Source organism: Rhamphochromis longiceps, linkage group LG23 (assembly GCF_057381845.1).
Source record: "Rhamphochromis longiceps isolate RC_006_pf linkage group LG23, R_longiceps_female_GT1.1, whole genome shotgun sequence".
Classification (NCBI taxonomy): Eukaryota; Metazoa; Chordata; class Actinopteri; order Cichliformes; family Cichlidae; genus Rhamphochromis; species Rhamphochromis longiceps.
This window is the reverse complement of record NC_140578.1, coordinates 32372805-32388598: the sequence shown is the minus strand read 5'-3', so window position 1 is coordinate 32388598 and position 15794 is coordinate 32372805. Positions and strand designations below refer to the sequence as shown.

Genomic DNA, 15794 nt, shown 5'->3' with positions numbered 1-15794 from the left:
AATAGCTCCCAGGATGGGCGTTAGGTAGCAAAGAGCCACAAATGTGTGGTAGATGGTGGTGGCAAAGTCTTCATCCCACTTAAGGAAGTACTTGAAGTACAACACCAGCACGGCTGCAGACAGCAAGAAGAGAGGAAGGCAGGGGGGCACAAAGGAAAAAGTTTATTGAGTTGAAGCTTACTCTATATTCTAAAAAATTCATTAAGTAAAAAAAAAAAAAAATAAAGTAACTATAAGTGTCAAAAATCTAGTGGAAAGTTATACATGCACAGTAGCATAAAAACATCCTTAAACAGCATACAGTAAATACTTGATTAAATCAACTTTCAGGTGAAGAAAAATAACATCAGAACCCAATGAAGCCACTTACCTCGCATCCCATAATAGGAAAATCGCTCACAGAACTCATTAACTACGATGAAAAAGATGCTCAGTGGGTAGCCGAAGATTGTGGCCTGTTAAAGGGGAAAGGAGAAGGTCTGCAGCGTTTAATCTTCACGGATATTGCAAGATCAAAGCACTGTGTATTGTCAGTACAAAAGATGAACTGCGGTGCAACTTGAACTTACACTTCTTTTCTTGGGCTTCTTTATCTTTTCAACTGCAGAAAGAAGTTAACATAAGTCCCATATAACTTATATACTTATGGAAACAAAGTAGAAACCGAATAATCTGTGTGTGTCAGGAAATATTTCTTAAAAAAAAAATAAAGAAATCCCGCTCACATAGCTCTATACTCCAGATTGAGACTCACCTGCCATGGCTGCTGTGCTCTGTGTCGACCTTAGGTCCCAAATTCTCTGACTGAATCTTTGAACAAAAGACAGAGAGAGACTAGTGACTCCTGTCTAGATCCTCGACACTAAGACTAAGTCAACATGACCAGGTCCTTATGTAACCTCCTATCAACGATTCTGCGACGCCCACTGATGCTAGACTGTGAAACCAAGTACCATCTCCCAATTTGCCCTTCTCAGCATCATTGTTATCACAAGTGACTGTGTCAACCCCTAATTATCTGATGACTCAAAGAACTCAGGTGCAATAAGACGCACGGTTAGAACAGCTGATAACAGGGACAATACTGTACAGTGTTTTTCCTTTTTGCTTTCAGGTTCCATTATCACTACTAGTTCTTAGAAACTGCACATTCGGGCATTGCATTCTCGTAAAACCTCATTAGCCCTGTTTAGCTTCACATCAATCAACCACAACATTAAAACAGGCAGGTAAAGTGAATACAGGTGGAGCAAATAACAAGCGATTGTGTCATTATGATGCAGTGACCTGCTGGGAAAGCGTCGTCCAGGCATTCACCCAGCTACACATTTTTGCAGACCAAAGACAACCTGTCAATGTCTGATTGATAATGTGTACAGGTTTTCATCACGATTTCTAAACTGGTGATGGTGTTTGCCACCTAGAGAGGAAATACAGTTGAAAGGTTTCAATCTGCAACAGGTAGACTCTTTGAAGACTCCTTTTTCCTGGGATGGACAGGATTAGAAATGAATAAGAGGCACAGCTTAGGTTTGGAGGATTTGGAGATGAATGAAAGAGCTGCAGAGGACAGATAGTGGTATATCAGGAGATGGATGTTGCAGACTAAGCTGCCAAGAGGAAAAGAAGAAAATCAAAGAGAAAGTTAATAGATACAGTAGAAGAGGGCATGTAGCTTGGTTTGATGTACTGTACAAGAGGATAGAGTAAGATGGAGGCCCAAAAACTGCTGTGGCAGTCCTACACGTTACGTCACCGGGTTAGTTGCAGGTCATAGCTTTAAATTAGTTTATGTTAGCTAACTAGAGACTGAATCAATAACTCAAAGGAAAATAACGACACTAAAACAGAAGATCAGTTTGAGGGAATCACTTATTGGGCTATATTAGCCATACTCTCCACTTTACTGTCTTTAGCAATAAGTAGCTGTAGGTTGTTTGGATAGCAGCCATGGGCAGTGATCCCCTCAAACTATTTAGTTTTACTGTTATTTCTCTCCGAGTTCTCTTGTGTCACCAGTCTATTATAGCCGCAACCAACCACATGAGGTCATTTTAAAACTGAAAACACTTATTTCTTAAATCCATCTTCACAGACAGAGTTACATATAGGTCAGGGATATAAATTAACCTTTGTATGTGTAGAACAGTAAAATTATCAGATAAATAAGATACTGTCATGAATGTTATTCATTCTGTGAATTCTCTTTGGGCTGATGAAGTATCTTAATAATGATTGGATTCTACTGCCATTACATTAGGCACTTGACTTCCTGCTATTTCTTTAAACTAGTTTGCTTTAATGTTGTTTTGTGGGGGAAATCACAGATCCCTGGTTTGTATCTAGCGTCCTTCTGGTAGGTATTTGGTTGCCATTGAGATGCGTGACCTCAGGTCTTCAGTACATGGATGGGCCGGGTGTGCTAGAGCTTACATGTGGAAAGATTGGAGATTCTAAACCTCATTATCCTGCATGTTTTGTGGCAAAAACTCAGACACTTTCGCTCTCTTCGCACACAGCAATTTTTGTCATCATGTGTCTCATTGTTTTTCAGTGCACTTTATTACAGATGCAAAAGTTGGATAGTTTTGTCTTCTCCTGTCAGCTCCAGTATTGTTCAACCACATATACTAATGTGAACAATAGAATAACACTAAAATAAACGTAATAAAAAGGACTAAAAAGTGGACCCTATAAGGAGTCATTAACACGCCTCTTGGCAAAGCAAATGTTTGGTACAGCAAAGCATTCAGACCATGATTCTGCTAGCTAAAACTGCAGGACAGCACGTTTTGTTATATTACAAACCTGCTAAACAATAAATTAGAAGCACAAAGTTACCATTTCTGTATAAAAGTAAAAACAACAAAAAGCATATAGAAAGGACAAAGCCTATAGAAGTATGAATTCCTGCACTTCATTAAAGCAATCACACACAGCATGAAACATTAGCAGGACTCACAGCAGACACATGATGCTCAGCTGCCCAAATCTCTGAATGACACCATGAGGAGTTTGTTCAGCAAACAAATGAGAGGTTGTTTTTGTGGGGGGCTTTTTTTTTTTGGTGTGGTGGTAGTGTTGTTGAGGGGATGGGGGATAATAGTGATTACAGGTAGGATTAGTTGGCCTTTTACAGGGCAGTGTGGATTTTACCAGAGTCGCATCCTAAATTCACTATGAACTCTTCAATGAGCGTGCCACCAACGGCAGCACAGGCCTCCATTCACTTTCACACTGAAAAACCTGGAAGAAAATTTAAAGGGTGAAGGCATGAAAATAAGAAGTGTCAGTTTCATTGTGTAAGTAATGACCCTATGAAATTCAATTATATTTTATTAGTACCATACTACAACACTTACTTCCACTGCTGTAACAAAATAATTTCACAAATATGGTTAATATATAGTGTTTTCTTATCTAGCCAAAATACAACGGAGTAGAAAAACAGTAGTTTCTCTACAGTAGTAGAGCGATGTTACGTCCCCAAGATAGAAGTATAGGGGTGGGTCTGGGAAGCAACACTGAATAAAGAAACTTTATTCTAAACACAAGGATGGCAACACCGCTATAATATATATATATATATATATATATATATATATATATATATATATATATATATATATATATATATATATATACACACACATACATACATATATATATATATATACACACATACATACATACATATATATATATATATATATATATATCGGTTCGGTACGCATATGTATCGAACAATACAAAATTTTTAATTTATTTTATCAACTTTCCTTCTGACGATGCTGTCTGTGTTGAGCGCTCAGTGGATCTGTGCTCGACAGTGCAGCCTAGGCGGAGTAGTCGAACGCAGATTCACTGAGCGCAGGGCAAGCTAGCGAGACAGAAGTTAAGCTCTCCTTGCAACTGATAAAAATAAACCTGAAAATCAGTTCAAAACAGCGTACTATGTTGCAAAGAGTGAACTACCACTGGCAAAAATTTAGCAGTCTTTGCAAACTTCAAAAAGCAAACGGCCTCGATCTTGGACTGATTCATGTCCTACACAGTTCTTACAAGTTCATAGAAATTTCTGTTCAATTAGACCCAAGTATTTGAGTTGATGATTGTAATTTTTATACAATGTTATAATCTGTTTTTCAACAATTTTTTGATTAATGTTTTGTTTCTGTTACAATATTATACTTTAATGTATAATATTGTAGAGGAAACAAAACGGGAAACAAAACATCAATCAAAAAATTGCTCTCTTTTTTATTCGGGCTACTTAAACTTATTTTGGGCTACAAAAAACTGAAGAGTCCCTGCCCGAAGGGCTACCAGGAATTTTGAAATTTTGCGAGCCCTGATATTTATAATTTTAATAAATGACAAATTAAAAAGGCATGAACATTTTTTTTATCGAAAAAATATCGAACCGTGACACCAAAGTATCGAACCGAACCGAACCGAACCGTGAATTTTGTGTATCGTTGCACCCCTAATATATACACACATATATATACATATATATCTTTGTGTCTAGAATAAAGTTGAACCATTGTTGCATTTTTTGCTTCTTTATTCAGTAATAGTCATGATAGGACAAATCACAAGTTGTGACAGCCTTAACATCTTGTTGGCAAATATCTCAGATGTGACCTTTGCAATCAGACAGCAAAAGAGTTCCAGCAACACTGGTGCTAAGTCATGCTCACATCAGATACAGATGGAATTATTTAGGTAATTATTTTCTTAACAGCTGTAAACTTTGATGAAATTTGATATGCTGCAGATACAGGAGTGTGGTATTTCAGCACTGATCTGTTTTTCATACAATAAAAAAAAAAAATTAAAGGCAAAGCAAGGAAGTAGGCATTATTATTATTATTATTACATGTTTTATTTATTTGTCTTAAACATATGAATGAATGGATGAATCATAATCTAGTAAAAGTCTTGTGTTTCTTCTTAAATTTGAATTCACAGATAATAAAAAGCGTCATGACAAAGAAACAAAGGGGTAGCTTACAAATTGTTACACTCTTGGCTTGCATTGCATTGTCTTTTTCTCTCATGTCTTTGGCAAGAGGGGATAGACTTGGTAACTGTAAAAAAAAAATATTGCACATAATGTTGTTACAGAAAATAGGTTAAAACATTTTGGTTCATCTGGCTTTATAAATAGTTTCTATAAATGCCCAATGGCCTAAAATAGAGTGAATAATTCTTTGAAAAGATCAAAGATAAACTCTGATGCTTCTGCACTTTACAAAAAAAGCTCCTGCTGTAGCTAGACATGGGGGAAAATGAAGAAAGAATACTGTGCACCATAGGAATGTATGAATGGTTACAGCGGCACTGATGTCTCACTGTCTTAAACACTCTTTTACAAACACACTATGTGAATGAGATCCCCAGAGTTAAAAACAGATCAAGTAGTCAAATGCAAAAACACTTAACTTCCTTGTCTGTAGTTTTAACCCCATGATAGTATCCTTTGGGTTGGGCTCTGGACAGAAGAACAAGATAAGACCATGTTGTAAACTGAAGTACTAATACATGCTTGTTAAGTTACATGTGGTTTAACCCTCTTAGAACACAGAAAATAATAAACAACACATGAAAATGTAGACAGATGATGATATTACAATTGTTGTAAAGGTTTGAAAACCATCTGTATTTAATGGAGTCTCCATAGGAAACAAGAATAATGGGGGGCACACGTGACTTCACTTTACTGGTTGCGGCAGGTGGGTGCCCCTCCCTGAGCTTGGTTTTGTCAGAGGTTTTTCCTTCCCACTGTTTGCTCAGTGGGGTTGGGTTTTTCCTCTGTATTATTTTATGGTCTCTGCTTTACAATATAAAGCACCTTGTAGTGATTTGGCGCTATATAAATAAAACAGAATAACATTGAATTGATTTTTCAGGTTATGACCTGGAAAATTTTGAAATCAGATAAAATAGGAGAAAAAACGGCAACAAATTATGTTTTTAGGTAGTGTTACATTCTTTGAAGGTTTTCAGCTGATCCTTCAGGTAGTTTGAACAGTCATTAGTAGTGATGGAGCAGCAATTTTGATGTCAAACATCTCTGTCAGAATATGGTGGTCGAGCCATGTACTGTAGGTTGGCACTGGTTGGTGTGCCAGTGATGGTGTTGAAGATGCCCATAGAAGCAGACAGATTGCTCCTTGGACCATCGTCCACTGGGTTTATCTGGAAGAAATGGACTGTTAGAAAGCTTAAAATATACTGTTTGGTTTGTTTTATGTTTAAAAGGGGGTGGGGGGTGGAATTAGTGAGGAATGGTCTTTTAAAATTTTCCTTAATCCGTGGACAATCATAAATAAGAGGCTACACATGAAGCTGATTCAAGAGGGCATTACATTTCATCTTTTGGAAGGCAGATTTGGATGTAGATACTATGTCCATGAAGCTGTTAGTCAGTTGCTGTCTATAAATCTTTTACAGTGTAAATAGTTACTTTATTCAATGACACAATCATTATTACCATCCAAGCTGCTCATGACAGCATAAATAAAGGAGATAGGAAACATGGTTAGTAAAGGTTAGAGTAAAAGAACTGCAGCACAGGACAGCACTTTTTGTCATGCAATTAAATATAAAATTACACATTGACAAACACCCTCATAACAAAATATATGTGTAGATAAGTGTAGATGAAGCATGCAGATGTGAATACAAATAAAATCTGACAGACCAGGTGCAACTTGATTCTTCACACGGAACAAAACTTTATAAATAAAATATTTAGTATTTATGAGCCATCACATCTCAGAGCCATCACATGCTGTGATCATTCATCATTCTTCAGTGTTTCCACCTGTTCGTGCATGATGTTCGACAGCTCCCTCGTCAGATTCCTGTAGTTGGCCTTCATCTCATCATGATACTCTTGCTGGTCTTCTTTAATCAGCCGCTCATTAACGCTAAGCGCTTGACCGCAGGCGTCCACAAACTTCCTGAAAAGAGAGGCATGAAAAAACTCAAAGCAAAGCAACAAGCGCAAAATAGTAATATGCAATACAGAAAGACAAGCATCCAACCTCTGTAGCCAAGCTCACTAAGGCACAATGTAATCATAGTAATATTGGGTATGTTATAGTGTGTGGGAAGAAGGTTTTCTGTCAGTACCTAAAGACCTCTTTGAGCTGTTTGACTTTGTTGTCTGGATATTTCTTGGCACTGCTGCTGTCTAGGAAGGCTCTGGCATAAGCAAGAGGACCAGCATTTACCTGGAAAATCAAAATCAAAGACTGTTAATTCTAGATTAAAGGAATAAAATAATTATTGATAAAGTAAAAATGATTATAACCTTGTGATTTTGACTCTACCTGAACACTGATGCTGCCTTGGAGCTTGAGCTGCAGGCGTATCATGTCCACTTCAGAGGCCGAGCACAGCTGTCGCAACTCATTCACCTTGGCACTCATCTCATCTATGGCCACTTCTATGGGGCTCAGGTCGGTTTGGTGTTGGTACATGACTGCTATACGCTTCTTTACGTATGGGAAACAGTGGGTGGCTGAGTGAACACAGGATTGGAAGAGAAAAAATATCTGTTGTTAGCAGCAACATAAAAATGTCCTTTGAACACAGAAACAGTAGATTCCACAGTAATGCTGATAACCAGGATACTAAACACTGTAAATGGCCACAGCGGAGTCTCCACTATAGCCAAATCGGTTAGCATAATTATTAATAAGGCACCGTAAGAGCTGAACTTACTGGTACACTAATGAAACAGAACTAAATTCATCTACATAATTTTTTAAGTGATTTGCACTAAAGTGAGACACAGGCAATTGTAATCAACAATAACAGCTGACAATCAGGAAGATATAATTAAACTTTGGTTAATCTACTCTACATTTACAAATAGTTTCCATGATTGTATGACATACTGGTGAGAACAGTCCGCCGTTTACATTGCTCTTCCACCCCGCCCTGCTTTTTGCCTGACATTGTGAACGGTGTTTCAAACACAAAGCGCCAGATGTTGTGACTCTTCTCAAAGTCTGTCCTCCTGTCCTCCAGCTCCTTTTCGTCGAGGTAGGGCGTGACGTGAGTTACCTGGATATAGGCGTACTTTGAGTCCAGATCTTTCGGATTCACCTGTGGATGCAGAAGAAGTTTTTCAACATATTTTATTTGTGTTCAATCCATAATATTTATATAAGCTTACATGAAAATAAATTAGTGTGTTAACCAACCAGTAACGGTATTTCCCAATAGCAGTTGACATATAAAAGGTATATATTAAATTTGATTTCTTCCCAACTGGCTTTGTATGCTCTCATGTTAACATTTTAACAAAGGTATTGGCAGCTACACAACTTCATTTTTTTTTTGAGGTTACAGGTTATACTGGCAAAAAAAATAACATTCACAAGTCAAGTTAGTGCAAGCTGAAAATAAATCAAAAGGTTAACTTTAAAAAATTGAGATTTTTTTTAGAATTCATATAATTCTTAAGCAAGATGGGTCTAGTCATTTCAGCACTTCAAAAGTAACCCTCAGCATGTGGTATGTGACCCAAAATCAGATTGAGGCTCATCAACAGTTGTCATAGTTATGGGCTTTCAATACAAACATTCACAGTGGTGGAGAGGGGAGGGGGGGTTGCCTTTGGGGCTTAGGTTACCAGGAGATATAGCATAAACAGCAACAAAGTACATTGTAGTGGATGAATAGGTGAAAATGTATTCATGCAGGAGAACGAGGTTTGTCTCCTATGTGAAGCCAAAAATTCAAAAACACATTTAAAAGACTTCATATATCCGGTTGTTCAGTGATGACGCAACGAATCCTACTTCCGGGTCTAAAGTAGTCTGCGTTTAATATGGCTTTTGTGTTGTTAACATGTTTAATGTTATGTATTTTCTTCTATTTGATCTCAAAAAGCTCCTAAAACAGTCAGTGATCACTGTTGACCTCCCTCGGCTTTTATTACCGCTAATCATTTATTTAAGCTCAGTTTTTAACACCTTAGGATGTAACTACAGCCCAGCCCATGCAGCAGTATACGAATGACTAACCTCGTATTATGGATGGATTATCTCAGTTGTTCTCCTGGCTGAAGTTTGGTCCTTTTATAGCATCCTGCCATGCGATTACATTTGTTCGTGACCACCGAGAACACTCACGTTAACTTTTATCGAGTGGAAAAAAGGTTAGCTTGTTTATATTATGCTAACATAGCTGTGTCGCTAGCGGTCACGTAGCACATCATTATATACCAGCTAGCCCAACTTCAGTAACCCTACAAACGTCACTGCTTTTTAGTTTTCTGTCTTCATTTATGCTGGAAGTGATAACAGAGCTGTACGTTTTAATTTGTTTCCCAAACCCCGCAGTCAGGACATGCTATATTGTATTTAGATAGAAGCTAGCAAGCTAACTCCCTGCTAACTTCTAACTCCGTTAAATGTCATAAATTCCGTTTTCATGGATGCCTGGATATTTAACTCAATTGTTACACCTGGTAGAGCAGAACGCTGATCATTTTATTACAGATGAAAGACTTTAGACAGTTTTTCAACTCTCAGTAATGCCACAGTGATCGTTTGATATATGGACCTGCAGCGGAGTTTAGGTCCAGACACGGCTAGTGACGTCAGACTGAACAACCGGATTCATTGTGAATTCTCTGAATGCAATGTGTACGTCAAACCTACAATAACGTTTTCTCAAGATTATTGCACAGTTACTAAGGTCTATCATACTGTCATCCAAACATACAAGAATGTGATCACACCTTGCCAGAGTCCTGAATAATCTTGACATTTTCTTGGCCAAATTTGTCAGAGTATAGCTTCAGGAGCCTCTGGGAAATTTCAGACAGTGGAGTGAACTTTGGCTCCTTGTAGATGTATTCTTTTCCATCCTCATCCTCAAAGAACCCCTGCAAAACGGAAAGATCAAAACTGAAATAAGATGGTTAAAGAAAATATCTGTGCACTAAAGTGGACCTATTGTGCTCATTTCAAGCTCCACATTGTTAGTATTGCACTGTCTCCTTATTGTATGACTTGATGGTGGATTTATTCTTTCAATTACAAGATGTATGAAGCAGTCTGTATTTGTTTAAAGGTGTTAATAATGACATACGTAAATTGAGCACTCAAAGCCAGTGACACAAACATTCATACAGCCCTTTATGTATACATAAACACTGTTTAGCATTGTCATGCTAAATGACGTGCCAATGGACACATTCGGAGAAACTCAGGATTGTAACCAAGGCCCGAGATTGATCCACCAAGCTTCCAGTTGGTAGATGACCTGTCAACCACCTGAGCCACACCAATTCAATTCAGTTTTATTTATACAGCGCCAAATCACAACAACATTCACCTCAAGGCGCTTTGTATTGTAAGGTAGATCCTACAATAATACATACAGAGAAAAACCCAACAATCATATGACCCCCTATGAGCAAGCACTTTGGCGACAGTGGAAAGGAAAAACTCCCTTTTAACAGGAAGAAATCTCCAGCAGAACCAGGCTCTGGGAGGGGCGGGCATAAACACACACACACACACACACACACACACACACATACATACATACATACATACAACTAGGGCTGCTCGATTATGGCAAAAATGATAATCACGATTATTTTCACTGAAATTGAGATCACGATTATTTGACGATATTTATTTCGTCCGCCAGAGCTTATATTATTTTTTTTACATGCTGTAGTGCCATTTGTGGGAGCATTTCAAGTTGCTATACATCAATACAACTGTTATAGCCCATATTTTAAAAATTTGTATGCATTAAGTCCATAGTAACTACATTAATTGCAAAAAAGTGCAATAAACTACAAAAAAATTGAAAATCGTTTTTGTTTTTACATATATTTCTACTTGGAGAAATTTAAGAGGTTTATCCCTCAAAACTTTAAATACAAAAAAGTTGCAAAAAATAGTTTACAACAACAGGAAATTTATTTTGAGTGTCTTCATAGTTTTATTTTTGGAGATACAGCAATTTTTATATACTGCAGGAAAAACAAAAAAACAATCCTATGATGCAAATTTGCAAAGAATGTGCATGTGCATCAAAATAAACTATTTCCAGCAGTGCAATTCGAGTTCTAAGGCCTACAAGTAAAAAACTACATTTTCCGCAAAAACGACGTCACTTGCGATAGTTCACGTTGACGTCTTTTTCAATGTGGGAAGTGTTAAGAACAGCTGATCGGATCGGCAAAGCGTGTTTCTGGAATATTATGTTTTTGTTCCTGCAAGCTCTTTTTATGCAATTTTTGCAAAGCTATATGTGGAAGGAAACCGTGACCGAGGACAAGCTGATGGCATAAGAAGTAAGTACAACTCCTCTGGTTTCATATGGAAAAAAATTTATTGTGCTAGCTTAGCGTTCAGGTTCTACAGGGATTTAAAAATAGTTACACAAAACGAGCATGCTGCTCTGACCGGCTTTAAAGGTTTAACAATAACAATGTATTGAATAATGACTTTAAAAAATAATATAAAATAGTGTGCAAATACTGATAACAGTGCAAATGTTTGCAATATAAGAAATAAATGAAAAATGTGAACTTTGCAGTGTTGCTCTGTGGTGCAGCTACGACACCATAGCAAAGTTTACACACTGTGTCTACTTGATCCACGTCTGACTCCGCGAACCCATAATGTTTCCACACCACTGAAGTTTTTTTTACCTCTCTTTTCAACCAACGGCAGTCCACTCCTCTCCAAATAACTTCTGCTTAGCTTTCCGAGTTTCCCTCGGGTCCTCTTAATTGTTGTGACGCGTGTTCGAAATGCAGAGCAGTGCGCTTGATTTGCCACATGGAGCAGCGCGAGAGTAAAGCATGAGGGAGGGGCTAATAATCGGCTCAGTCATTTTTAATGATCGTTGAAAGCCCAGATCGTAATCGTGATTAAAATTCGATTAATTGAGCAGCCCTACATACAACCATCATGGAAGGACAGGCCCCTGCACAGTATGTACCACTGGCAGATAGAGGAGGTGGCTGATACCCAGAAATCCTACCAGTGGCTGGACAAAGCTGGACTGAAAGACAGCACAGAGGCACTAATCATGGCAGCATAGGAACAAGCACTGAGCACAAGATCCATAGAAGCTGGGGTCTATCACACCAGGCAAGACCCCAGGTGCAGGCTGTGTAAAGATGCCCCAGAGACAATCCAGCACATAACAGCAGGGTGCTAGCAGGCAAGGCATACATGGCACAGATGTTCCTGTACACTATATCGGCCACTTGGTTATGACGTTCCGAGTATAACCTGGAAGTCCCGAGGTCAAAATGGGAGATGCCCCCAAGGGTGGTGGAGAATGACCGAGCTAAGATCCTGTGGGACTTCCAGATACAGACGGACATAATGGTGGTGGCTAACCAACCGGACATAGTGGTGGTAGACAAACAGAAGAAGACGGCCGTAGTGATCGATGTAGCGGTTCCGAATGACAGCAATATCAGGAAGAAGGAACACGAGAAGCTTGAGAAATACCAAGGGCTCAGAGAAGAGCTCGAGAAGATGTGGAGGGTGAAGGTAACGGTGGTCCCCGTGGTAATCGGAGCACTAGGTGCAGTGACTCCCAAGCTAGGCGAGTGGCTCCAGCAGAGCCCGGGAACAACATCGGAGATCTCTGTCCAGAAGAGCGCAGTCCTGGGAACAGCTAAGATACTGTGCAGGACCCTCAAGCTCCCAGGCCTCTGGTAGAGGACCGGAGCTTGAAGGATTAACCGCCCATATATATATACATATATACATATGAGCAATAGGTCCACTTTAAGTGATTGTCATTATATACAGAAAGTTATCAAACACAGCAAACATTAGCTGATCACTACCGAGTCAAACAGATACAATCTATTTAATTTAATATATTCATACATGCGTAACAGTTACACTGTGGTTTATTTGTATAAAAGTAATAGTTGGAAAGGCTTCATCAATTAATCAAAAGAAACTTTCAGGGGAAAAATCACAATGGGATCACATATGACTGAAAAAAGGATGAGTTTCTGGATTTGCAAATGAAACAGAAAAGAGATAAAATGATATAAAAGTCACACAACAGCTATTGTTTTGTGACTAAGTAACCATGTTTTATCCACTACTGGTCAAAAAAAATCATGAAGCAACAAAAGCTTAAAAATCTACAGATACTTGATAGTAATTTTACAAATACTCATTAGCCCTTAAACAACGTAAAAAGGCACTGACATAGAGGAGGACTCCTCTATTCACTTACCGCAGCCTTAAAAGGAAAGGGAAAAGAAGAGAAATCTCAATTTAAAAAATAGTAGCGTTCCACTTAGATTCAAAGGTTCAGCTGTATCAGAGAGTGTATGTGTGTATGTGGTACTGTACTGCAAAAAACAATAAGATAAACACCATGCTTTTATGAAAACTGTGGACTGAGTCAAATTTAAGCTGAACTGAAAATTTTAATTATTATCATATTTATTTACTTTTTATTTTGTAAACTTACCTGTCCAAAAAAGGCCACTCTGAAGTATGTGCCAAGCAGTCTCTTGCCAGAATGCATTACTTCCATCACTTTAGTATACGCACGGTGGAGTGTATCATACAGGTGTGCCAGTTTCTGTTTGACAAATTCAAAAACAAATTGCAATAACTGTCACGCAGATGTTTTTATTTACAAACTGTTGTTGTGAATTGGCATTATATAAACAGAACAGAACAATTCACACTTTGTCTATAACTTGTGCTCAGTGTGCAGCTCACCTCAAAGTCTCTGCGCTGTTCATAAATGGGAATGATGAGCCTATAGACATCAGCAATGAGCTCATAACGCTCTGCCTTCCAGAGGCCATCAGCACACTCCTCCAAAAGCTCCATCAGCACCTCCTGAACACAAACAATTATCTTATCTTTAGAAAAGACACTGAGAAGTGGGACTAATGTTACTGCCAAAAAATATTCCTGAAGCCAATGACTAATTTTAAAAGGACATTCTATAGGCTGACATTCAGAAAAGATCGAAACAAAGTCTGACCTCACTGAAGTGAACATCCTGCATCCCAACATCCTCCATCATGGCTGCTTCCTCGTCAATGTTCGGAGTGATGACACGGAAAGCTGAGCAGCCCTGCCTGAACATGCCTGGCATAAAAAAGGTACACAGAGAGGTCCAGTAGAACCATACACTGATCAAGCATAAAACTATCACCACTGACATGTCAACCCTGTCATAGAAATTATATTCCCGGTTGGCTATGGCCATGGATAATGTGCCCTGCCATGATGCAAAAATAGTTCAGGAATGGTTTGAGGTTGGCAAGATCTCAGTCCAAGCGGATCTTGTGGGATGTGCTGGACAAACAAGTCTGATCCATGGAGACCCCACAACTTACAGGATTTTAGAGATTTAACATGCTGTTATGTGCTAGACTGTCTCAGGGGCATCTTTGCACAGCCTGCGCCTGGGGTCTTGCCTGGTGTAATAGGCCGGGCCTCTATGAATCTTGTGCTCAGAGCTTGTTCCCGTGCTGCCATGATTTGTTGTCAACACTCTGTGTTGTCTTTCAGTCCAGCTTTTAGGATTTGGTAGGATTTGTTAGTATCAGCCAGTGGTACATGCCATGCAGGGGCCTGCCCTTCCCTGATGGTTCCTCTCTCCTTCCTGCTCTTCTTTGTTGGGCTTCTGCTGCCCGAGGTATTCACTAAGCACACTATCAGTTGCAGATAAATTCCTGATGTACTCGTGGACCTTTGTTTGTTCTTTCATCCTGGTTGTGACACTCACTAATTATCAGCCACGTTTCTTCCACTTTTGTGTGTGTAGTAAGAGAGAGAGAGACGTGAAGGGTGAAGGCAACAGTAGTCCCAGTGGTAACTAAAGCACTTCCCAGGAACAACATCTGAGTTCTCTGTCAAGAAGAGGGCAGCAAAAACACGGCACAGGACCATAAACTTGAAGGATAACGATGAAGGAATATGACTCACACTGTTTATTTTTTACAATTATTGATGGTTTTAGAGTTGGAGGAATTTGCAGTGTATACAATTTACAATTTCGATTGCAGACATCCCCAGCTCTGACATATAGCTTTTTATCACGTTCCATAAATCTTTCATCTGAAAACAACAAGAGAGTTGATAGGCTTTATTGAGTTTATCAATCAATCTCTCCAGGATAATGTTCCTCTACTGCTGTAATGTTTATCAGAGATTCATTTTATGGCTTCTGTAAATGAGGATCATAAAAACATGTTGGAGTTCAAATAGTTAACTGCCAGGAGACCTTACATTATATCCTCAACTTACCTTTCCTCCAGAGATACTCAGCCACCAGAGCGGCAACATGCACGTAACACATAGCTGCCTGCAGGTGAAAAGCACAGACACAGTCACGAGTCAGAGGCTAACACAACAATGCCTTACTGCAGAAAAAAAGTCAAGGTATTCAATGTGACGTAAAATACCTCTGAAAGATCCCCATTTTTGTTGTGGATGCGAGCCATACTGTCCAACCAGGTTTTACGGAGCTCAGGGGTGCTGGTGTAGGACTTGGCTAAGCTGTATTGGAGATCTACCAGCATTTCCGGGTCATTTTCGTGCTCTTTCATTTGCTCTGTGGCCATCAACACTGTCCTGATGCGTTTTGTTAGGTCCTTCACATCTGAAGGAAACGCCGTGTGCTGCCCAAGCACAACAACAAAGTGAATGTTCAGGATTACATAAAGCAAGAAGCGGGTACTGAAATGTGTTTGCCCCAAAACAGGAGAAAGGCTGAAATGTATCTATTTAGCCACCTAG

The 15794-nt window shown here is 38.9% G+C and overlaps 1 protein-coding gene across 1 annotated transcript in view; it reads right to left on the bottom strand.

Moving 5' to 3' along the window:
• Positions 1-4658: 4658 nt before the first annotated feature.
• The window catches only part of LOC146642386 (dedicator of cytokinesis protein 9-like), a 56838-nt gene continuing 45702 nt past the window's right edge, over positions 4659-15794 (bottom strand). The window contains exons 42-52 of the mRNA XM_085398344.1: positions 15461-15676; positions 15303-15360; positions 14032-14138; positions 13761-13883; positions 13504-13617; positions 9767-9913; positions 7914-8124; positions 7344-7534; positions 7144-7244; positions 6833-6971; positions 4659-6204 (exon numbers count right to left, since the gene is read on the bottom strand). Of these exons, the coding sequence (XP_085254470.1) occupies positions 6070-6204; positions 6833-6971; positions 7144-7244; positions 7344-7534; positions 7914-8124; positions 9767-9913; positions 13504-13617; positions 13761-13883; positions 14032-14138; positions 15303-15360; positions 15461-15676 (1542 nt within the window). The 3' untranslated portion in view covers positions 4659-6069. The remainder of the gene's footprint in view (positions 6205-6832; positions 6972-7143; positions 7245-7343; positions 7535-7913; positions 8125-9766; positions 9914-13503; positions 13618-13760; positions 13884-14031; positions 14139-15302; positions 15361-15460; positions 15677-15794) is intronic.